At 39.6% G+C, this 24,413-nt stretch overlaps 1 protein-coding gene across 1 annotated transcript in view; it reads right to left on the bottom strand.

The window, feature by feature from the left end:
• Positions 1 to 23,774, bottom strand: part of ADGRD1 (adhesion G protein-coupled receptor D1) — a 266,747-nt gene extending 242,973 nt beyond the window's left edge. Inside the window, exons 1-6 of the mRNA XM_032805984.2 lie at positions 23,181 to 23,774; positions 23,055 to 23,091; positions 16,431 to 16,514; positions 14,142 to 14,237; positions 10,913 to 11,035; positions 71 to 247 (exon numbers count right to left, since the gene is read on the bottom strand). Coding sequence (XP_032661875.1) covers positions 71 to 247; positions 10,913 to 11,035; positions 14,142 to 14,237; positions 16,431 to 16,514; positions 23,055 to 23,091; positions 23,181 to 23,246 — 583 coding nt within the window. The 5' untranslated portion in view covers positions 23,247 to 23,774. The remainder of the gene's footprint in view (positions 1 to 70; positions 248 to 10,912; positions 11,036 to 14,141; positions 14,238 to 16,430; positions 16,515 to 23,054; positions 23,092 to 23,180) is intronic.
• Between the last annotated feature and the right edge of the window lie 639 nt (positions 23,775 to 24,413).

The raw sequence follows: 24,413 nt of genomic DNA, 5'->3' as shown, positions 1-24,413 counted from the left end.
AGATGATGAGCACTGCTCCCTTACTACTTTATCTCCATTCTGAATCCTCGAGAATGAAACTGAACTTTACCTGGGGGACTAAAGCTTGCCTCCCACTTCATTGAATTCCCACGGGCATAAAATTCCAGAGAGCCTTCATCTTCACTTGAGCAGATTTTGAAACCACTGGAAATGACCTGTCCACCATAGGCTGGGGGAAAGTTAGCCTGCTGCTCCTGAGTCTTCCAGAAAAAGGAAAATGTTACTCCTGATGGAAGCAAATGAGAGAAGAGATGTTACTAATGAGAAACAGGTGGGATTAAAAAGCATCAAACATTCTACAGTAGAGTACACACAGCAAATATGCACGTGGAGGCAGATCGTCAGAGGGCATCAATGGGGCTATGACCACTTTGACGGCAATGGAGCAATGACTTTTACACCAGCTAAGGATCTGCCCTTGGTTTTATAATGAACTGGCACATACACAGCACACAATACCCATCACTACCCAAGTATCCAAACTTTGTCATAACTACAAAAATAGATTGGCCATGCTAATATTTTTAAACTTTAAAAAAAATCATAAATGAGGAGCTGGTTATGCTACAGTTCTTACAGGTATTGCACCTATAATCCTATGATCATAATGCCTCTTCCCTCTGGTTAATGCAGGGAAGAGAGCATCAGTGTGATGGGAAGGGATACTGTCTTACAGGAAAGGATACCAGCTTTTACAAAGCCATAACCAGAAACCTTTATTTTCCCCAGTCTGAGATTCTCAACTCAGCACAAAAATCAAGCATTACCTCCTGACTACAAGTGTGATCCTACAAACAATTGCACATGTGAGTAGCTTCACTCACAATTAGTCCCTCTAAGTTCAGCGGAAGGTTTTGGAATATTCTTGTACTGTAAAATTGCACAAATCTTCACATTGATAACTGTATTTCTTTAACAAAGGTGACCTAGGAATGCTGCTTGAATGGCAAACAGCAAAGGAAGTGTCCACAGCTCAGCACTGCAGTAAAGAGGCTCTGTAGACAGGAGCAATTAAAAAGAAAGTGGCTATACTAACTGCTTTCTAAAAAACACGCATCTTGGGGAATAATGGCATGCAGTGCTAAGAAGAATAAAACCTAAGGGAAATGCACACAAACAAGATATCGGACTAGAAGGAGACTTGCTGTGTGCAGTCAAAACATCTGCCTTGATGATTTTAGTTATAGTTAGCGGCAAGTATTTATAGGCTGACTAAATAAAATAGGACTTTAAGCTATCCAGTAGCAACATGGGAGAGTAACCCAGCTGAGGTTTGAACCCACCAGTTAGTCTGATAGGTAGAAACCTATAAACATTGTATGGCACACTGATTCTTATTAGTGCTAGGGAAAGCTCAAGCAAACCTAACCCACTCCAGTGTTCAAAAGCCCTCTTTCCCCCAGCTGCCTGCAGGGGCGGCTCTAGATATTTCGCTGCCCCAAGCAGGGCGGCATGCCGTGTAGGGCGCTCTGCCGGTCGCATGGCACGTGGCTCCGGTGGACCTCCAGCAGGCCGCTTGCATTCAGTTCTGTGATGGGGTACCCCACAGAAGGCATGAGGGGGGTTAAGGGGGTCAGATGAGCCAATTAACCACCTAGGCTTCACCTGGAAAAGCAACCAGGGAGCAATGAGCACTAATCAGAGATGAGGTTCAGCTGGAGAGGAACAGCAGAGGCTTGGATAAAGCCCAGTAGCTGAGAGTAGGAGGAGGATGTGGTCACTCAGGATGAGAGAAGGCCACATAGGAAGTAACTTAAGGCTGCATCTGTAAGGTTTAGGACTGGGCTGACCATGTCTGCTTGTTGTAGGATCCCTGGGTTGGAACCCCATGTAGAGGGCAGGCCTGGATTCCCTTACCAGCCACTGGGCAATGGTGCCATGAAGAGGCAGTGAGCAGAAAGACTGCCTGGGACAGTGGGTCTCAAGAGACTTTGATATCCTGAAAGGGGAGAACTACAATGAGCTGGCTGGCGGGCCAAGCCACGAAGCAGGAGCAGCTGACGAGTGAGACTGCAAGAGCTAGACTGGAGTAAGCTACTGCAGTAAGGGATGTTGGACTGGCAGAGGTAATCCCAGATGCGGCCAGAAGTAGGCACTTCAGCGGGTAACAGAGCACCCTATGACAAGTCCTAATATTCCTGTTGTCATATGGGTGTGTCTGAAAAAGATACGGACTGTTATTGCCGAATATATATATGTACATTTTGCCTCTTTAATCTATTAAAAAAAACAACACACACAACGAGGAGTCCTTGTGGCACGTTTGAGAGTAACAAGATGCCATGAAGACTCCTTGTTGTTTTTGGTGATACAGACTAACATGGCTACCACTCTGAAACTTATTTACTCTCTCTTTGTCTGTCTGTCTAGATCCTTTTAATGGCACCCAGCACTACATAGCAGCTAAGCATCATTCCCAATGTGCCTTACACATTTATATAGAAAAGAGTCATTTTATCCACCACTAAAATATTAGCTGGCTCTTACCAGCTTTCTAGCTATTGATCAGTATGCGAACAACATCAGCCCGTGTTTGCCCAATCTCTGTCAGCATAAGCCGAAGCTTCTGAATGCGGTTACCCCCAGCCCAAGGCTCACTTCAGCTGGCTTCAGGATCTGATGCAAGTGTTTTGAACAGCTCTAGTCAAGAGCAGACTTTGGTTTCATGTCTCATCTGAAAAGTAGCTCCCGTAAGACACTGCGCACTCATAAAAGGCTGAGGCATTGATTCAATACTAACTTGGAGAAAATAGAGTCACCTGCTGAAAACACCATACCAATTTGAGTTTCCCTTGGATGTCTGCCATCTAAATACTGACCTACTTAGTGTGTAAGATCATAGTCCTTTCACCTTGACTTACCACACATTTTCCCAGAGGTCAGCTATGTCTATCTATTGTAGGGAACTTCCAGGTCTCCTTAGTCCAAGGCTAACACCTGAGCTACCGAACCATCCAGTATATGCCATATAAGCACCATAAAAAAGAATGATAGCTCAGGAGTTTAGAATAAAACCTTAAATCCTCCTTAAATGCACTTTATCGCTTTTTGAAATGATGAACCTAAAAGTGAAACTAAATGAGCTCATTGTAAACTTCATCATAAAAATCCACACAGAATTTAGGAAAGTAATTTTGTCCAAATAGTTGGACTGCATATAAAAATTCCTCATGGTCAAATATAAATGACATCCTGTCTTGACAGATGTCTGTAATAACCCTGGACAGCTAAAGAAAACAAAATAAAAAGAAATAGATAGGAGGGGAAGGAATGCAAGAGTTGAACCATAGCGCTTTGTCACTTACAACAGGCTTATTACTTCCAACAACATACATAGGACTTCCCCAGATCAAAACCAAAATCGTCACAATGCCCTCAGCTCAGATGAGAGTAGAGCTTCTCCTTTAAGGAAGGTACCTACATTTTTATGCACCTTCATTGCTTCTCATGTGTTGCTTCATGGCCTTATCAGCAGGAGCAAATAAAACCAAAATGTACTACTGTCCTCAGGGACATTTCTATTCTACTTTATTCAGGGTCAATACAGTGCTAATCATTGTAGTATGTGACAGCCTTCCGTTAGTGCATTAAGCTATGTGATTAACATCTGTCATGTACTGTAGTACTGCACTATGTTAAAACTAGAGACCAGCAGAGTCTACACAGACCATTTAATGCACAACATGTTAGTGCAGTTTAGAAATCATACCCCCATAGTGCGCACAACCTTACTGTGTAGACAAGCCCTGAGACAGATCTGAGTTATTGCTTACGTCCTGCACCAAAAGTCATCAGCTTTAAGGATCTGGGAATTCCACTAACACCTCTTGATTTCAGGTCATGTAAGTCCTCCTACTCTAAGTTTGTTTCTTCTCCCTTTTAGATTTTAGTTAGGATGAACCAAAAAAAAGGTAGAGACAAAACTCCAACACTGTAGAGTTTAGCAGGGTTTTAACCCCAAATCAAAAACACCCTCCCCACCCCGAAATTTCCTAGGAGGAAGGACTAAATGTTTGCACAGATCTGTCCCAGGTTTACAAACCTCCATAAACTTTTTGGTGACCTGGGGCAAGTTCTGAATTCACACAGCACTAGCCAGAGCCCCACAGGAATACGGGTAGAGCAATGGAGCCTACAATGTAATATAGGCTGAGATTCTTTTAGAATTTGGACGCCCAATTCCCATTATATCTAGTAGGATTTGGGCATCCAAATCCCCTGGGACAGCTTTAAGAATCTCAGCCATAGTGTCTAATATTAATTAGAAGAGTCATGCATTAGGGTAGGTGCAGCTTGGGTTAATTCTGCTAATACCCAGCTGTCTATGTCTCCAACTCTCCATTCCCCCAACTATGGTCCTTGAGCAAATTTATTATGAATGGTGAGAAATTCAGCATTGGAGAAACTTTCCTTCACTTTGATAGGCTCTGGCAGGAGAGAGGTTAGGAGAGGGGATGAGAGGATTGTCCAGTGGGTAGGGCACTGGCCTGGAACTCGTGAACCCGAGATCAAGGCCCTGTTCCACCACAGACTTCCTGTGTGACCTTGGACAAGTAACTTAGTCCACCTGTGCCTCCATTCTCTATCTGTAAAATGGTGATATTAGCATTGCCCTGCCTCACAGGAGTGTTGAGAGGATAAATACGTTAAAGATTCTGAGGCGCTCCATTACTAGAATAATGGAGATTATATACCTATCCAGGGTAGATGCACACAATTGCCTGAGGACTCTAAATTTTGATGAGGGGAAGTTTCATCAGGCTGAGACAAGGTGTAATGTAAATGTGGCAGCTCTTATCCAGGATCTGATTTAAGAAGATCAGGAGTCAGTTATGGTCTGGGTTGGTGGTTTTTGTTTTAATCTGAGTTATGGTATATTGGCTGATTGCTATCTTTCCTATTGCATTCCCACCTGGTAACTGAAAGGCGTTCTCTTGTGAAACTGCAGTTGAATTACTCTCTTGTGCAACATTTAGGGCAAACTTAGAAACAGAGCTGGTCAGGAATTTTTCAAACTATTTTTTTCCACTGAAAATTGCTGATTTGTCAAAAGAAACCATTTGCAAAACAAGGTCACTATTATCAAATCTCCCAAGTAAAAAAAAGTTTCAAAAATTGTCAAATATCTCATTTTGACATTTTCAAACTGGAAACTTTGGGTTTTTGAGTCAAAATGACTTTTTCAAAATTTTAATAAAGACTAAAAAAAGATTTTAAAAAGATCAAAATTGAAACCAAAAGTTTTGATTGCCCCAAACCCAAAGTTTTTTCATTTCAAAAAAGTGCTCAAGAGTTCAAACTTTTCCTCCGGATTCAGGATAGGAAAACATTTTTTTGACATCTCAAAAATTTTCATGGGATTGGAAAACTATTTCCCACCCAGCTCTACTTAAAAGCAAATCCATACAAAGGTAACCAATGCATACAGAGATGTGTTTATTGTATCTTAAGAAAGATGTCATTTTGCCTACCACTGCCAGAGGTTTAGTTTAGTATAGGGAGGCATGAAGACCCCTCCTTTAGCAAAGGTTGTTTACCCACTGCTGTGGCTCAATATTAACTATTTATGCAATTCTTCTCTTCACATTTTTATCTTCAGAATATTTCAGTATTTTATGGTTTTAATGTTCTTATTTGTGAGGTGCTGGGAATGGTACCATAAAAAATAAAATTTACTCTGATTATTATATTATTAGTTGTAGAAATAATGTGATTTACTGATGGTTTTATTTCCCCCGGTATGAAAAATATAAGAAAGATATGGTATTGTGTAAAGAAATATGCCTGCAGCAGAATACTGAATAACCTCTACTCTTCCATTTTCAGGTAGCAACTAAGTATTGACTGTTGTATGAATTCTTACCATTTTTTAAAAAAGTGGTACCACAGTATTTGCTATACACGCTAGTATGAATAAATCTTGTGTCATGTCTTGTCAGTAACTTAAGAATGGCCTAAATTAACAAAAGCAAATAAATTCAGTATTTACACTGCCACTTAACTTACCCATTAGGCTTAGGTATTGCAGAAGTTACACTGTATAAAAATCACATGCACCATTCCACATTGATGAAAAAAGCATTGAAACTGCAGGGATCAATCTTACAGCTGTTTTGTTCATTCATGTAATATTTTCAGTCTTTTTCTCTAAATCATTACCTTGATTGTACCAGATAATTTGTGACTAGCACCGTAATTTTATTTGTCATTTTAATCTTCTACAGCATCAACATACTGTGAGGGCTCTAAAATATTCTCAGTGGAAAAAAAAATGCTGAGAGGAGACAATCAAGCAATAGATGATCAGACAAGTGAAAACACCCAAAAGATGAAAACCACCATTTGCTGCTGTTTATAATTTTTCCAAAGGGTATTTTTTAATTAAATATTGGGGAAGCACTGAAATGTATTACAACTATTATAAAATTTTTGCACACTGTAGATTTAAAAGGATATGGGTAGTATTGCCAGCTACAGATATTCAAAAATCATAAGGAACAGACCCTCAAAAAAAAACAAAAAAAAAAAAAACCCAAGAGATTTGTTGAAATTTTGGGTTCTTTTATTTGCCTTCTAGTGTTTGGTCCTTTATGAGTCTCATTTTCAAGCTTTTCTCTTCAACCTCAAAAGCTAGATTTTTTTTTTTTTTTTAAATAATGAAATATGAGATTCTGATGTACTGTATTCACACAACTCCAGCAGTTCAGGCTTTAAGAAAAGCATCCAATATGGCAAGACTCATGGTAAAAATCATGCAAGTTGGCAACATGGAAGGCCGTAAAGCATGCTAGGTGCTTTACAGACCAACAAAAAAAAATAAAAAATCCTGTGCCCTGAAGAGCTTGCAAACTAAAGGCCAATGGTAGTAAGTGTTTGTGGGAGCAGGCAAAGTACTTCCATCAGATTACCAGCCATATAGTACTTACTACATGAATAAACTATGTGTAGGATCTGTCCCTGAGTATAGAAATCATGGGAGGGATTTTCAAGAGTGCTCAGCACTGGTTTAACCCTGCTCCCAGGGCATGTCTACATTCCAAATTACAAGTGCTTCTGAAAATCCCATCCAACATTGCTAATTAAAACAACAGACATAGGGAAATAGAAAGGAGAGCCAAGGGTTACAACAAAAGATGATGTGGTTTCCTTTGGTTAGTTAGGCATCATCCTAATGGTTCTGTATCTTTTTTTTTTTTTTTTTTTCTTTCCTGTATTTATAACTTACAGGCTGAATCAGATCTCCTAGACCCTGCATGGAGGAAGCCCACTGCATACAGATTTCCCACTACCCTGTTGGAGGGAAGGTGTCTGGACACCCAGAATTGTCAGAAAGAGGCATGGGAAACTTTGAACAATGTCCCTGGCCTCCTATTGATTCCCTGGGATCCAAGCAGATTCTTGGAGCTCCATGTGGTCTGAGGGCGAGCCTGAAGCCTGTTTTGTGGGGAATAATCAACCCCCTCTGTACCTGATGGAATGAATGCGGAGAAATATCAGGGGGAAAAAAAGCTTACTGAGAAATCTTCCCTTTTAGCATCCTCCTGGGTTTTCCTACTGGGAGGGGTGGGGGGTGATAAGCATTGCCAATGATAGTATTTGGAAAGTGTGGGGAAGGACTGTAGAGGTAAGGGTAATGAAAAGAGGTTGGTGATACGGTGGGAGGAAAGAAAAATAGGATTTGTGGAAGAAAAATAAGCAGAAGGGAGGAGACATGAGGAAAAAAAGAAAGGTGTTGCTCAAGATAAGAAGAAGGGAGCACGCATAGGGAGCAGTGGATAGTGAGATAAGGCAGCAGAGAACAGTTTAGCCTGGATTGGGCCCACAATCTGTGAAGTATTTATTTAAACCACACCCCACCAACCCTATAACTACATCTGGCAAATATTTTAGCAGTCTGTTTAAGTTTTTTGAATTCAATAACCAAATACAAAAGCAAAAAAATTAAAATGTTATATCACAGCTGGAAAAAACAGAAGAAGAGGTTGTGAATGCCAATGGCTTGCAGCTATGGCAAAGCCTCTAGCAGCCTCTCCAGTGTCTATGAGCCTATGGAAGTTGATCTTGCATATTGTACATACTGTATATTAAAAAAGTTCATTTGACTCATAGGCTGCATGATTTTAGGCAAGGCTGCCTTGGGTAAATTCTTCCCCTGGAAACCTAGGAGGTATTTTTATTAGCTATTCAGGGGATGGAAACTAACCCACAATAACTGGCACTGAGTTAAGGACGTCATGTGGAATTGTGTTATCCATCCTTTTATCGAAATGCAAGAGTTTAAAATGGGGTATTCACAGTATTGGGTAGGGACATAAGGAAGGTCAGAACTATCCTGAAATGCAAAAATAAGGGGCCTGTTGAGCATAGCAGGCCCAAAGTTTCAGCCTGGCTTTGGTTTATTTTGTGTCACTATTGTTTGTTCATTTAATAGAGGGCCTTTCACAAAACTTCAGATTACAAACAATGGGCCACCTTCTACTCTCATTTACCCAGTGTAAAGCCAAAGTAATGCAATAGTCTTCTGTGGAGTTGCTCTGGATAACGAAACTATTTATCCAAAGATAATTGCTCATAGAAAAAATGGCAACATTCACAACAAATATTATTTACAACCCTTTATTCAGAGACTCACAGGTTGTAAGGCCAGAAGGGACCATTAATCATCTAGACTGACCTGTATAACACAGGCCATTTAATTTCACCCAGTTTTCCCTGCTCCAGCAACTGCTGCTCTGCAGTAGCCTGCTTGGCTCAGGGGGATTTACATCAATGTAACCAAGTGCAGAATTGGGCCCCAAGTACGTATGTTACAGAGATAACTTCACTTCCCCTGCCAGCAAAATCCCAGCTTCAGGCTGAGATGTAGGGATCCTATTCTGCACCCACAGAAATCAGTAAAATTCCCATTGACTAATGGTACACATTGGCAGCACTAGCAACACAACACAACTGTATAGGGCCAAGAAACAAAAAAGAAATCCATTGAAAGCAACTGAAAGGGAACTTTAGATGGGAAGATAATAAACATATTGGCAATTGATATAAGCTATCCGGCCCTTAACCACTCTGAGTCCATATTGGCTGACACCCTTATTCTTTTGAAAAGTGTTGTAGGATCATTAGTGGATATGACCTTGTTTTTACATCTCATCCTAAAAAAGTCATCTGAAGCAGTGCCATACAGATCTCTGTGAACAACTGATTTTTTGGTTCATTGGCAATTCCAATAAGTAAATATGGGGGGAAAATTAGTTTGGGACAAATCGAATTGAAAATTTTAACATTTCTGGTGAACTCAGAAATCAGCAAAATGTTAGTTTCCAGTCAAATGAAAATCTCAAAACAAAAAAGTCATTTCTAAAATGTAACACTTGGCCTTCACAGGATTTCTCCCCCACCAACCTCATTTTTGCCAGAAACAATTTGGCAAAACCAACACAAAAATCACAAAATTTGTGTTTCCAAATCTGCATTTTTCTCCAAAAAATTTCACCCAGCTCTCATGCAATGTCCTGTTGAGATATTGATTTGACTCTTATTCAGAGGGAAGAACGACAGCTTTTTAATTGCCAGCACCACTATCCAGCATCTTGGAGATATTCCATCCAAGATGCCAGTCCAGCTGGCCACGTCCAGCTCATAGCTTGTGAGATCTAACATTCTTTCTTGGATGTGGCTCAGCTAAAGGGCATTCAGGAGGATTCATAACGAGGCTATTAAAAATACACAAGTTAATTTTAAACAATATCCGGGGAGGCAAAATCCTTGTGTTTGTTTTTTTGTTTATTTTGGGGTTTTTTAGGTCTGGCAAAACAACAAAACAGGGAGGGATGGAAGGAAACCATGTTTTTAGACCTATTTCAGAGAACAGTCCCTAAAGCTTCAAGGCCATTTATCTGCCAGTCTCTTAGCCTTTGCAAGTCACTAACAAGTAGTAAATCAAGAGAGCCTTTCCTCAGTCTTGGCTTCTCCACATGAACTAATCAAGTGAAACTCGCAATATGCATCAGAACGCTCCTGCACTTCTTGTGCTTCATGCCATTCCTATCTCGAGTGCACTATAGCTAATAAGTAAAATCAGCAATGACCCATCTGATGCTTTGTAGAAATCAGATAGTCTTTTAATTTTTACTAAGAAAACAAACTACTTTTTGAGCAACAGATGTAGCACATCAAACTCAGTATTACAGCTTTAGGATCCAGTCCTACACCCAGTGATGATAAAGGCAAAATTCCTCTTCACTGTCATGACTAAAAGACCAAGTCCTTAGTCACTAGCATGTTGAAGAGCACCCATCTAAATCTGAAAAGCAACTTTAGTGTATGAAGTCCCTTTACCAAGTCTCCTAAATTTGAAACCAGCAAGACAACACATCTGTTTGATATGCTGCAGTGTTTGCAGGAGCATTTCAGTTCTAAGGGACATTGTTTTGGAATGCAGGAGGCCTGATTCTGCTCTCACAATAACCAGTTAGACGCTGCCTAATTCCATTGATTTGAGTGGAATTACTCCTAATTTAAACTGGTATGCATGAGAGAAAAATCAATGTGGATTTTTCATATCTAGCTGTAAACTGTTTTAACTCAATAATTGGCAAAGTCAGAAATTAGAACTTTAGAGAGAACTTTCATTTGCAAAATAAGGACCTTGTGTTAACTACTTACACCTCATAACTTTATGTTCTCTGTGTAATAATTAGAGCTGTTTGTAACAGTTTTTTTCAGCAAAAAAGTGCTTTAAAAATAGCTGACACCAGTTCCTAGAGTGTCTTGAGGCTCCTAGATTATCTGTCATCCAAGTACAGACATGGCCCAACTCTACTTAGCTAGTGACATCTAATAGGATTACAGCATAACAAAAACATACTAATAATGATGGCATAGCACTCACCTTCAGGTCCACACATTTCTGGATTACTAATGCAAGAGTTTTGGGAGTTTCCAAAGATGAGAAAGGTAACTCTTTTTGGTTCAGTGAGGTAAATTCCCTTGTTGACCATTCCTTCTACAATATCTAAGGAAGGAAAATTAAAATATAGTCCTTTAATAGTCTCGTGTGCAGACAGCTTTTTGGGACATGACTCAAATGACTCAAGCATTTTTAGTATGTTTATCTTTCTATCCCCCTTTTTCAGGATAAAATAAAAAAATACAGCTTACAGTCTTATTTATAGTCTATAAGAATATCTATCTGCCCTCTCTGATCCTCTGTTCAACTAAATCATCTGTATAGCTGAACCAGCAGAGCCAGAAATTATTACTTGAAAATAGTCTGAGTGAAGTTTACATATTCCAGAGTTCTGAATACAAGCAGCACTTAGGTGTTTTTTGGCCTATTGTTCAGAAGAAGAGCTAAATCAGGAAATTCTTCTCCACCCTCCCCTGGAAAATTTTTGACACTTAGTTTCTTCCCACAAACCCCTTTTCTGTTTTAGAAAATGGCTTTTTGACCATTTTTGATCAAAAAGAATATATTGAAGGAAGACATTAGACCATTTGAGACACCCAGGGGCATGACTTTTTATTAGCATCCAAAAAGGCTCTGTTTCAATTTAACATGTGTAACTCCTTGTGATTTCTTAGGGCTTGTCATCTTCACTGCTTGTTAACTAATGAAGGTGAGCTATCTGGAGGTAAAAATCACAGCACTTTAGGTTTATCATGAGGTAAACTTGCCACAGATAATCACAGGCCTGGGTATGGCAGACCTTAGCAAATTTACCTTGCAATAGAACTGAAGTGCTTGGTCTTCACTGTGTTTTTACCTCAGGATACTCATGCATATTAGTTACCCAGAGGTAAAACACACAAGTTTTTTAACACTGAAGATAAGTTCTGAGTAACATTCTGCAGGACACAAAATACCACATGATTTTCTTTATTTGCAATTTAGGCAGGCAGAATGTAATTGCCTGATTTGGAATTTCTCCTGGACACTACTGTTAACAACACCTCTTTTGCAAAGAGTGCCATGGATCTATAATAGTGAGAATTCAGGATCTTTGTTTTTTGTCTTCTCCAAAATACTGCATTCTGAAAAAGGAACTGTCAGGAGTAGGGCTGTCCAGTGGACAGGCAGCGGGAAGAGTAATATGGTGTTGTCCCAGCTGAGAGATACAGAAGCCTTAGCCAGGGCTATGGTTGGTATCTGCAATCACGAGGATGTAATGACAGAGATAAGGAAAGATTGTGTATGGCCCTAGCACAGATGCATGGTAAAGGACCAGAGCATAAGGAGCCTTTTCTATATGTGCCCTCTGTTCTTGGGTCCAACTCAATAACAGTCTATGTGCAAGGAGAATGCAGAGACTTGACCCTTCAGCAGTCCTGAATCACCCCAAAGATGTAGAGGCAGGGCTATGGCCCCATTTCCCTCTACATTTATCCAGAGGGATGGCTAGGGTATGTATAGGGAATGGGTTTTATCACCCTAAAGATGGTGCAACATATGCATTCCCCCCTGTGACTGGAGGATAGTGTATGTCTTGAACCTAATCTTAAAGCTGTCTATATTCAGCTGAAACCATGACGGGGGGGGGGGAGGGGGCAGCTAGCAGCCAAATAATCTGTTCCCCACTCTGAGGAAAAGAGGACAGACTGGTGTAGGGAGTTGTAAAGGACACCTCCAGTGAATCTGGCCCAAAACATTTGATTCCACCCAAAATGTACTGTCCATAAAAACACACACAGTTTCCAGATCTCCTCTCTTCCTTAAGGGCAAAGCAAAAAAAAAAAAAAAATCTAGATCACCCTCTAAACTCCAGCTGGCACTTGACTCCTTTAAATCCTTCTAAGGCTTTAGCATTATGAAGTGAAGCAAACTTTTCTGAATTCTCTATGAGCGGCATAACCTCTGAATTAACCTAGCCAGGATAAATCCCAAAGAGTTACACATTCCTGTTTTCATAGTATTTCCTTTGGCATCAGTGTCACTCTCTTTAATGATCACATGGAATATATCTTATTGTGTGACAACTATAAAGCAGATCAGTGAAGACTGGAAGGAATCAGGGTCATTTGAAGTTCATTATTAATAGAGTTCAGAGTTGCCAGCCCACTCCTGCTGTTAGAGAGTAGAAAACTACAGTACAGGAGTCCTTTTGTTTTTAACACTTACTCTCTTACATTCCAGCAGCTGAAATGGCATCTACTTAAACCTATGCTGCCTTCATCATCTCATTGCTCACTTATGTTTTTCTAACAACTAGCTGTAAATTGATACATAATTATGAGGTAGGTAGCTGGTCAGATTCCAACTGGAGTTACATTAGTATAAATTTAGAGCAACCATCCTGAATTCAGTGAAGTGACTCCAGGTTTATACTGGTGCAACTAAGCGAAGATTCTGACCCAGTAAGTTTTTATTAAAAGTGCCTGCCGGAGTAGTCATCATTTTCCATTCAGCTTATTCTCCCTTTGATCTATTGGCTGATGTAAACGTAAAAACAGTTTTCATAAAAAAACAAAATAAATAAATAAAAAAAACCACCCTGAACACACCTGAATGTCTTCCACCTGTTTTTTCTATTATTTTAATCAGAAATGTCATGATGGGTAGCTCCCCTTTTCCCTTGCATCCTCCAGAATTCCCTCTCTTTTTTAAACACATTACTTTAAAGGCTACAGATAGAAGAAAACAACAGTTCTTTTTTCTTTTAACTTTATAAACAGAGTTTATAAAGAACAGCAGTTCTTTTAACTCCTTTAAACAGATAGTTCAAATTACATTGAAATTTCATGCCAACTGATTTTTTCAGTGCCCGTGTTTACAATTCATCTCAAATGTTTTGAGGTTTCTTGGGCTTTTGAGGACAAACTCTGCTTTCCTTAGTCATACGAATAGTCCCACTGAAGCCAATGGAACCACCCAGATGAGTAAGAACTGCATGATCAGTACATGCCAACCCAAATTCTGCTTGTTTTCAGTGTAAATCCAGAGTTAATAAATAACATCACAGCAGTTTTTTCCAGATTTATACCAGTGTAACTGAGAACAGAATTTGGCCCATAAACTCCAGAGGATCATTTAAGAATGAACCAAACAGTGTTAACTTCGAGCCCAACATTATCAGACTAGTCCAAATTTGACAAACGCAGAACAAAAATACTTGAATCCTCACCTACGGTTGCAGAGAAGTTAGAGTAGGCAGAGTCATTGGTATATACAAAGGTAGAATTATGGGAAGGAAGCACAGTGAAGTTGTGGATTCTTAGAGCTGGGTGGAACAACAAAAGAAAATAAGCAAAACAATGAATAAACACAAAATCAGTATGAATTGTCCAGTCCATATCTCTCAACGCAGCACAGATCAAATGTTACTCAATGGCCCTTTAAACTATAATATTCTAGCCTCCCTCCATCTTTTTTTTTCCCCCCTCATAGGGCTTGTCTACACATAAAGGGTTTTTCACTTTAACGATAGTATGGTTAAAGTGGTACAACTGCCCCCAGTGTGGACACAGTTGTATGTTTTACACTAGTGTAGCTATTCCCTTAGAGGAAGGGAAATAAAACGATAACTGCACCCACACTAGGGGATGTATTGGTATAAATACATGTTTTAAAAAAAAATAATCATCCCCTTAAACCAACATAGTTATTCTGGTACAAAAATCTGTGTGTAGACCAAGCCTAAGGGAAACCAACATGCAGATGGCATCATCAGTAACTTCAAAATGACAGCATCAACTTACAAAAATAATCATATTTTGGTCTGCAGATATTTTACCTATATAATTTTAAGAGCCCTAAATTATAAGAGTTATTACAGAAAAACATATTTCTATTGTTTTGATTTGCTTATTTTGTACATTTTACAACATTTTGTATGCAGTCATTTTCACTGTTTGTCCTGAATGGACAGTTAAGACTTGATTCAAAGCCCACTGAAGTCAATAGAAAGACATTTGTTGACTTTGAATCAGTCCCAAAAATTCAGTGGAGTATTTCATATAGCAAAAGAAGAGAAAAAAAAATTTTAAAATAGAAAAATATCAAGAAAAAACTGCAGGAAAAAAGTTAGCAAAGGGACAAAGGTTCAGATGTAGGACCTGAAAATACCTTTAAACCCTTTAGGTCTTTTTTTTAATTCGCTAGATTCCAAAGAAATGATGTCCCTTTAATTTCCTCAGTCAGTTCTGCCATTACGATATCACCACTATAGACCTGAGATAACAGCCAGTCAGTATGGAAAGTGCACAAAAATAACCTAATTTGGTGATACCGACTCCCACAACAGTGAGCTGTTGAGAGGTATGAAACTGGATTCCAGCCACACAATGACTTCAACAAATAAAATGGGTTAACATGAAGGACAAGATTATGATGCTCCAAGGTTTTATTAGGAGAGACATGGGATGAAAACAATTGCATGAAATTACAAGTGGAAAAAATAATATGAGAGACTCTAGCAATGAATAAAAGAGTTGCGTAATCAGAGTGGTATCAAAAAGCAGGAAAATGGTCACCTGCAGTAGAATACAGCAATAAAGAAAACCTTTCTTGTGTCTCAGAGTCAGCCTTCAGATGCAGGCATGCAACTCCCATTGAAGTCAATGGGAACTATATGCATGTATTGAAGGATAGAATAAAAGCAACTGCAAACTAAGAAAATGGATTATCTACAACAACATTAAGGAAAATTCAACATAAAAAAAAAAAAAATCACACAACAAAACATTTTCAGGTGTTTTTGGCATCCTTCTAGAAAACATATTGTGGTCCAGTCCTAGAAACTTTCACTCGCATGAGCAATCCTTATTCATATAGGTCATCCCACTGATTGCAACAGAAATGCTCATGTGAGCAAGTGCGTTTCTAGGATCAGGCCCTATAAATTGAACTATTCGAATATACGCTTGAAATGGCTTCAGAATTTCAGCAGTTATTGTTCCTTTTGAAAAAGAGCACTTCCTAGCCTCAACTGTGTATTTCTTGCTCTTAATTATTATTTAAAAGCTGCATTTCAGGTTAGGTGTTGTGAAAACTAAGTCCCTTTGTAAATCTAGCCCAGGGCCTTATTGTAAATCAATAAGAGAGTTAGACACCTAACTCCTTATGGACTAGTGAAAATCCTGCCTTCTCTGTGTATTTGTGCATGGGCAAGTATATACCAAAGCAATTGACAATAATATGATTTCAATGACACTTTGGAACACACAACAATTTCTCTTCATAACCATAAAAATATGCAGGCTGATCATAAAATATCAGAATACTTTGGAAAAAAACCTCACAGCTTTGAAATGCAAAATCATTTGGACTGTCAAAACATTTGATGAATAAGTAGATCTCAGCTGCCATGGCTATAGCTCTAACCTATTTAGCTTTAATATCTCCAGTTCCCTTGCTACTTAATGACTCTCACAAATACTTATGTTACTGTCATTGTCACGAGTCCTGCTTCTACCTCCATTTGTATCCCGAAACTCATGGATTCCATCCATATCTTCCAGGGGCCAGTAGTGGGATGCTGTCTGTAAAATGTCAAACCCTTTAAAGGAAACAGATTTTAAAAAAGGTCAAACACACAGGATTCGAGGTAAAGTGTAACAAGTCTCCACAGATGTCTCAATGTAGAAACCAGAAAGAGAGAGATCAAATGGTTAGGCAAAACAAAATTTTACGTAAACTATGCACTGCACACAAGGAGCAAAATTTATTTGAAATAAATCAAAAATAAATAAATATCAACATGGATTAAAGCCATGTGTTATGCAACAAGATTTCTGACAGTGCATTGGAGGGGACCTCTGTTTTAAAAGGTTATGTACTTTACTTTCACTGCAGCAGAGAAAGGCAATGGCCTAGTGGCTAGGGAGGAACTTGAAGAGATTGTACATCTTGATTTTAATAAGACATTTGACATAGTCTGGCATGACATTCTCATAAGCAGACCAGGGAACTGTGCTTTAGATGAAATTACTATACGGTTGGTGCAAAACTGGTTGAAAGACTATATCAATAGTTTGCTGTCAAAGTGGGGGGGTGGGGAGGGGAAGAAATGTATCTAATGGGATCTCAAAGATCTGTGCTGGGTCTATTACTATTAAATATTCTCATTAATGATTTGGATAATGGAGTAGAGAATAGGTTTATAAAATTTGCGGAAGACGCCAAGCTGGGAAGATTGGCTAGCATTTGAAGGACAGGATTAGAATTTAAACCAACCTTGACAAACTGGAGGATTGGTCTGAAATCAACAAGATTAAATTCAATAAAGACAAGTGCAAAGTACTACACTTGGAGGAAATCAAATGCCTAACTACAAAATGGAGCATAACTGACTAGGCAGTAATCAGTTACTGAAAAGGACCTGAGGGTATAGTGAATAACAAATTGAACAGGAGCCAAATATATGATGCAGTTGCAAAAAAGGCTAATATTCTGTGTGTTTTAACCGGGTGTTGTATATCAGACACAGGAGATGGTTTGCACTGATGAGGCCTTAGCTGAAATACTATCTCCAGTTCTGGATACTACACTTTTGGAAAAATTTCTGGACAAACTGGAGAGAGTCCAGATGAGAGCAACAAAAATGCTAAGTTTAGAAAACCTGACCTATGAGGAAAAGGAGGTTAAAAAAAACCTGGGCATGTTTAGTCTCGGGAAAAAGATGACTGATGGGGGACCTGATAAGGCTTCATATATATTAAGGGCTGTTATAAGGAGGACAGTGATCAGTTCTCCATGTCCACTGATGGTAGGATGCAAAGTAATGGACTAAAACAGTAGCAAGGGAGATTTAGGTTAGATTTTAGGAAAAGACTTTCTAAATATAAGGATAGTCAAGCTCTGGAATAGGCTTCCAAGGGAGGCAGTGAAATCCCCATCACTGGAAGTTTTTAAGAACAGGTTAGACAGACACCTTCCTAGGATGGTCTAGGTTTATTTGGTCCTGCCTCCGCATAGGGTCCTGGATTAGATGACTTCCTCATTACCTGTCCAGTCCTAGATTTCTGATTCTATGTTGCATAATGATAGAAGACCTGATCCTCAGCTGGTGGAAATCAGCACGGCTGTACTGAAGTCACACTCTGACTTATACCAGCTGAGGATCTGGTCCTAATATTTCAATTTAACAAATACGTTTCTATGTTTCATGGACCTCCTAACATTACCATAAAGCTTAAGCCACAGTATTTAGATCATTTTAACGACAATATCCAGAGAGGGCCCAAATGTCATACAGGGCAATGTGCAGAATGGCAGTTTCCTTTCTACAGCATGCTTCCTCCTTTTCTTACACCTGTGGGAGCCTTTCCACACGTGTTCCAGCTCTGCAGAATTCAAGGGGCATGTGGAAGAGGCAACTGAGTGCCTTAAGACTCTTCTCATATCCCCAAAACCCACAGGGGAAAGGCAACACAAGTTAACATACCTTCAGGCTATACTGGTCTGTTCTGTTTTCACCTCTATCCTGTGAAGACCTTCCTCTACTGAGGGGTGCTGAGGAACCACAGTAAACTGACTGCTGGAAGCATGGATTCTGCAGAGGCCATGTTGTCCAGGTTTTAGGGCAAGCTAGGGAGGTGGAACCCAACAGCAGAAACACAGGCAAGGGACATGCCATGGGGATTTTGGAAGGGTGCACAGGTTAAGGTGTCAGAACCACACACTTCACTAGAAAGAGAGTTTTCTGGACTGGGTCCCGGAATATTTAGTGGCATCGGAAAAGAGTTAATTGTTCTGCATGCAGCAGCTGCTATTTCTTCAGAATCTTCTTTTCCCCAAAAAGCGAAAAATAAATCTTATGGTTAATAGGAACATTTTGTTTTCCTAAACATCTTTTTCAGTTGCAGATGGTTACACTGAGCTCCAGGTGGACAAGTTGACAAAAGCAGAACATCTGATGGTTCCCATTTCCCAATGGCAGACTTATCTAGAGAATCTAATTGATGTCAGCTAGAGAACACTTTAGGGAGATGTGAATTCTCAAGCTGGAGCAGAAGCAGACTGCCCAGAGCAATTAAGTGGTGTGTTAAGGGAATGTTTTATTTTAAGGGTCTAGCATTAACAAAAAAGGCAAATACAGATTGTATTTTATGTTATCTTATTATTTGTAAGAAGCTTTTTTATTCCTAGAATAACTAATTTAGCAAGCTGTGCTGGAAACAATGTGTAATCAACCAGAACAATGAAAGTTGTAGGAGAATGAGACAGTCAAACAGTAAAACCCTTTTGCTATTGCAAACAAGTGTTGGTTCTTTTGTTCATCATGGTGGCAAATCATTCTATTGGCATCAGGACTTTGGAGCTGTGCTCCAGCTCCACGCAAAAACCTGCAGCTCCACTGCTCTGGAGCTGCTCCAGCTCTGGGATCCGCTCCAAAGTCCTGATTGGCAAAAATTAATCTGTTTATGCTTTTTTTCTGGCATGGAGTGGGGAAAGACATCTACAAATCCAGCATTTGCAGAGGTTACATTTTTTTACTATTTTTTCAGTTGTGTTTTCAATTGAATTTGGTGCTATTTAGGAAGTACCCGAGAGTCAAGTCTTCTATTAAACCACAAAACAGATACACCAGGAATAGTGGAGCTGGTTGGAACACTTGCCAAAATGAAATTTCAGCAACATATGCTCTTTCACTGAAGATGAAATATTTTGCAGAGACTTATCAGCTTCCAATAAACTGTTGTGGGGAAAGGGGAGAGAGAAAAAAGAGAGAGACTATAGCTGATTGCATCCCAGCTAAGTGAGCTAACCAATTGATTGAGGTTTGAGTCCCTACTCTGCTGTTATCAGAGTGATCTGGGACAAAAAAAACTCTACCCTGAATCAGGCAAGGCAAGACTTGAATGTAGAAGTCCCACAGCCTAAGCCAGTGTCCTAACCACCAGACTATAGAGCAAGCACACACAAGTCTTTTTCTTCCAATGCAGAACAAAAACAAATTTCGAAACTAGCTACAAGACAAACTGTTGTCCTCTGGTCACCTCAACGGCTAGGTGCCTAGAATCCGCTCAAGCCCCCTAGCCAACTGCTCTTTGTCCCATGCATGTCACTGTATCTTCTTCCATGCTTAGAACCCCCTCACTAGTCTTGCTTGCCAAATGATCTCCCTATCATTCTTCAGCCCCTGCACAAAACCTAGTACTTCTGCTAGACCTTTCCATGTTAGCATCTTGCCTCATTCCTTCCCCCACAAAAAGCAGCAGAGAGGAGTAAAAGAGAGGAAAAACAAAACAAGCCAACTACAAGAAAACCTACCTCCCTACCTTTCATGTATGTGTGTGACACACACACAAATATATATTATTGTGATGCATATTTGGTATTATGTTTGGATTGCACTTTTGAGGCCCAGTTGAAGACTTGGTCCCGGAAACTCTTATTAACAAGAGTAGTCCCATATAAGCCAACAGGACTGCTCACATCAGGAGAAGGTCACAAAGGTAAGGAGTAGCTTCACTGGGATTACCCATGTAGTAAAGTACTACTGACCCCAGATAAGGGTATCAGAATGATTTAGATCAATAACTCTCACCTAGAATTTGTTTAGATTCTCTGGCAGTCTCCCAGCGACTAAGGAAGGGCTGGGGGTGGGAAACAGAAAGGCGAGTTGAAAACAGAATGAGGAAAGTAACAGGGATGCACAACTAGCCTTGACGAAGATACAGTACGTATGCTAGCCAAACATTCCAAGGACCTTATAAAAAACTTGGGTGTGTAAGATAAAACAAACCACAAGCAGATTTTCCCTGGCACTTGCAGCCCATCCCCAATGTTCCATTCACCTTGACAGTGTTACCAGGTTCTGTCATCATATGGACCCTGGTTTTGCACACAAAGAGGTTTTTTTCATTGTAGATTTGAAGGGTTTTGTCCACCCCTTCAGTCAAGCTAGAGCCAGCACAAAGAATGTCTTGCTTTAGATTTTGCTCTCCTCTCTGCCCCCTTGACACAATTTCAGAGGTGTAATGGTTGAAGACTGTAGGGTTTTTTTGGATTAGGGAATGGAGCTGATGTTATTGCTAAACACCACAGCATACACAGGGAGGGTTGTGTGACAAGCAGAAGTGGTAAATTTAGGCCTGTGGAACTAAGGCAGCTGCATTTGCTGCAGCTCTGCTTCGCACCTAACCTCCAGCCCTAGTGTTGTCTAACACCACTGATCCATACAAGAGACTGGAATCCCCAGCTGCCCTCCTTGCCTAGAAACATTTGCAGTGGTCAGAGAACCTCTCTCAAAAGAAACTACAGCATGAGAGAGCATGTCATTGGTACACAGTGATACAGGCATCGATGAGGCGAAATGGTGCCACATGTTACTTTGCATACTTGCAAAACCTATGACCAGCCCTAGCTGGGAGAGACAGAATGTGTTTAAGTAGGAAGATAAATTACAAGGCACACACACACACTTACTTGTAATCTGATCTCATTTCCTGAACAACCAACCAAAGCCCCTGCTCCCCTTGGGAGTTTAAGTGTGAAAAGAATGAGAATGAGATATAGGATTAGAAGGGGGCTTATTTTTCTTTGGGTCCCTGAAGCTTTGCCCTAGTTCTGTCTTCCAAGAGCATACACTGGCACCCTCCAGAGGAATGAGGGCATCAGCTTTTCTGGGCACCAGGAGAATCTACATGGGCAGATGATGTTGATCCAATTTTTCCAGACAGACATTCTACAAATGCATCGGGAGAGTCCCTATCAAAAAAGCCTACAGCCCTAACAGTCAAAGCTAGGGAGGGGAAACAAACAGAGGGGGGGAAGTGACCTACCTAGCATCAGACAATAGACCCGTGGCAGAGCCAGGACTAGAATGCAGATCCTTCCAATTCCTAGTCCAGCATCTTATGCATAAACCACTCCAGCTAATGACCAATCCATCCTGAGGGGACTCTAACAACAGGTGGAAAACCACCTCTCTACCTGCTCCCTTGATTTCCTTTTTGTTTTGTAACAGTCATTAAGGATCTGTCTGTGCTATACAGAACCAAGCCAGAAGACAAATGACAACATAGTTCAAATCCATAGCATAATTTAGGGATTTGGGTGATGCTACGTCCCCATACTAGGTTTCTGTACAACAAAACTGTAACTGTTCTATAACCGGGTTGCCCAATATATAAAGTTGAGCTAAAACCTGTTTCTTACACGGCTTCAACAGCCAAAGGTTGACCCGCCTTATCTATGGGAACTGAGACCAGGCATTAACATTTGCTAGATGAAGGAGAAACAAAAGAAACTCACAGAAGCAAGGGCAATAGTTTAGGCATACTGTAATTACAAATGAGATAACAAGGTGGAGTGGGACAGACATATTACAATAGCATCATAGAGCTTTTCCTGCTATAAGCAGGATTTTATTTTGAAAGTAAGTACAGAGGGGTAGGAATTAAAAGCACAAGGCAGTATGTGGATTGGTTAAAGAGTAAAATTGTACTTGTACACCACCATGAGGTTAAACTATTTCTGTGAACGGAAGATCTTTCTAGTTAAAGACACACAAAATAAGTCTGGGTGATTTTTGCATTGAAAACAGATGACTGGAGCTCAGAAAAAAAATATGCTTAAGTTCAGTCCTGAGCAAATTACACTTAAATTGTAAGAGATTTTTAAAAAAAAGAGAGAGAGAGAGACAGACTGAAACTATACAAATACACCGTAAAGTTTACCAACTGGCATCTCTATCCGTAAGTCAGTGAATCTTAAGTGCTGCATGCTAATGCAGACCAATTCAAAGAGCAGCTCAAGGTAAACAAAAAAAGTTGTAAACAGATTCTCAAAACACAATGGTTTGCATACTACTGCGTGTAAGTGCAAGCAGCATTTCTTTTTGTACTTGTTTATGCAGAATGTCAGTGTACCGAGAACTGCAATTGTAATAGATTAAGGTTGTCTAGTATTCTAGACTGATTGCCCTACATTATATTTTTAGTATCGTCCTTATATATGCACGTATGATGGCTGTTCCTTTGGAACCACAAAGAAAATGAGACGTGCATACCAGAAAGCAAAAGTTTTAGTAAACATACTGTAACAATTAAGCACAAGATCGTAGTAATAATAAAACAAAAAAATTCCTTACCTGGGTTTTTGGATAGCCGTGAATTGTTTCCATACACCTGCACATAAAACAAGACATTGTGAAGTAAACATATAGCTAAAAGGAAATCCAAGTAAATCTTAATGTTAATCATGTTCAGAATATTACCTGATATTTAGACTGAAATAGAATCAGCAAGGAATAATGACAGAGCAGAGACAACAAATTGGTCATGGTCTTTTTGAGGTTAAAAGTGCAACTGAGACCAAATTCTGCGAGATTTCAGTCACAAACACAAATTTTCTTTTGCCACTTTGTTTTCTTTTAAAAGGGGCATTTTCCACACAGGTTCAAGATGTTTATTCCTTCAGTGACAGCAAAATATGCTTCCAGATCCTTCAGAAATATTTGCCTCCTTCAAACTTGGATTCCTTTTGTTATTCATGAATATATTACTATGATTGGAGCAAAATTATAAGAATATATTAGTTGAAAAAATGTACAGTTCCACAGGAAAAAAAATGCATATAATTCTGCTGCAATTGGTGCCAAAAAAGAGATCTTATTTTTCAACTTTTGCTTTCTATCGTTGTCTTTTACTTTCAAGTGTTTTCACTTTGTCAAAGATCCGAAGTCAGTTTTGGTTCTTCAATTAAAAAAATACCTCTTTATTTTACATAGGGCAAACTCCCACTGTATTTCCTTAGTAAGTGGATTGAAATGAGTTTCTAACTTCTTGCTCGTCTGACTCACGTTTGCACCTTCATCCAAGATCTCTTTGGGTGGAGAGAAAGTCTGAGTGATGTCATGCTTTCTTCTCAAACTTTGTCCCATTCTCGTACTCTATTTATATCATGTTGCTGCTGTCTCCTTTCTGGGTCCTAACACCAGCCAGCTAGGAACATGTGGAAATAAGTCAATGTAGTTCAGAAAACAGATTAAAGAAACCACTGTCAAAATTGTTTCTTGCAAGTTTGCCCACTGAAAGAAGGAACAAAGCCAGTGTAAATATTAATATTTCAAATGCTTAAAACCCATAAAATAGGTTTTGGGCACAAGTTTTGTGAGACAATCAACAAACCATTTATTATAATACTTAGCATTTAGCCAGAGCTTTTGTCTCTGAGGAACTAAAGTTATTAATATAGGTAAGATTGTTAAGCTTCACAGCGCTCCTGAGCTATAGGGGAGTTTTATTATCCTTGTGTATAAACAGGGAAATTAAGGCACCGAGAGCCTAACCAATTTGCTCAAGGTCACACAGGAAGGTTATGGCAGATGTGGAAATGGAACCCAGCTGATCTAATGCCAAGTTGTGTACATTAGCCTCAAGCCTGTCACCCTCAGTTTTGATAGAATAAATTGTACTGAATAGGTTTCCTGGGTAGTCCTTTATCAGAG

Source organism: Chelonoidis abingdonii, chromosome 22 (genome assembly GCF_003597395.2).
Source record: "Chelonoidis abingdonii isolate Lonesome George chromosome 22, CheloAbing_2.0, whole genome shotgun sequence".
Taxonomy (NCBI): Eukaryota; Metazoa; Chordata; order Testudines; family Testudinidae; genus Chelonoidis; species Chelonoidis abingdonii.
The sequence above is the reverse complement of the archived record's forward strand: the minus strand, read 5'-3'. Positions and strand labels throughout refer to the sequence as shown.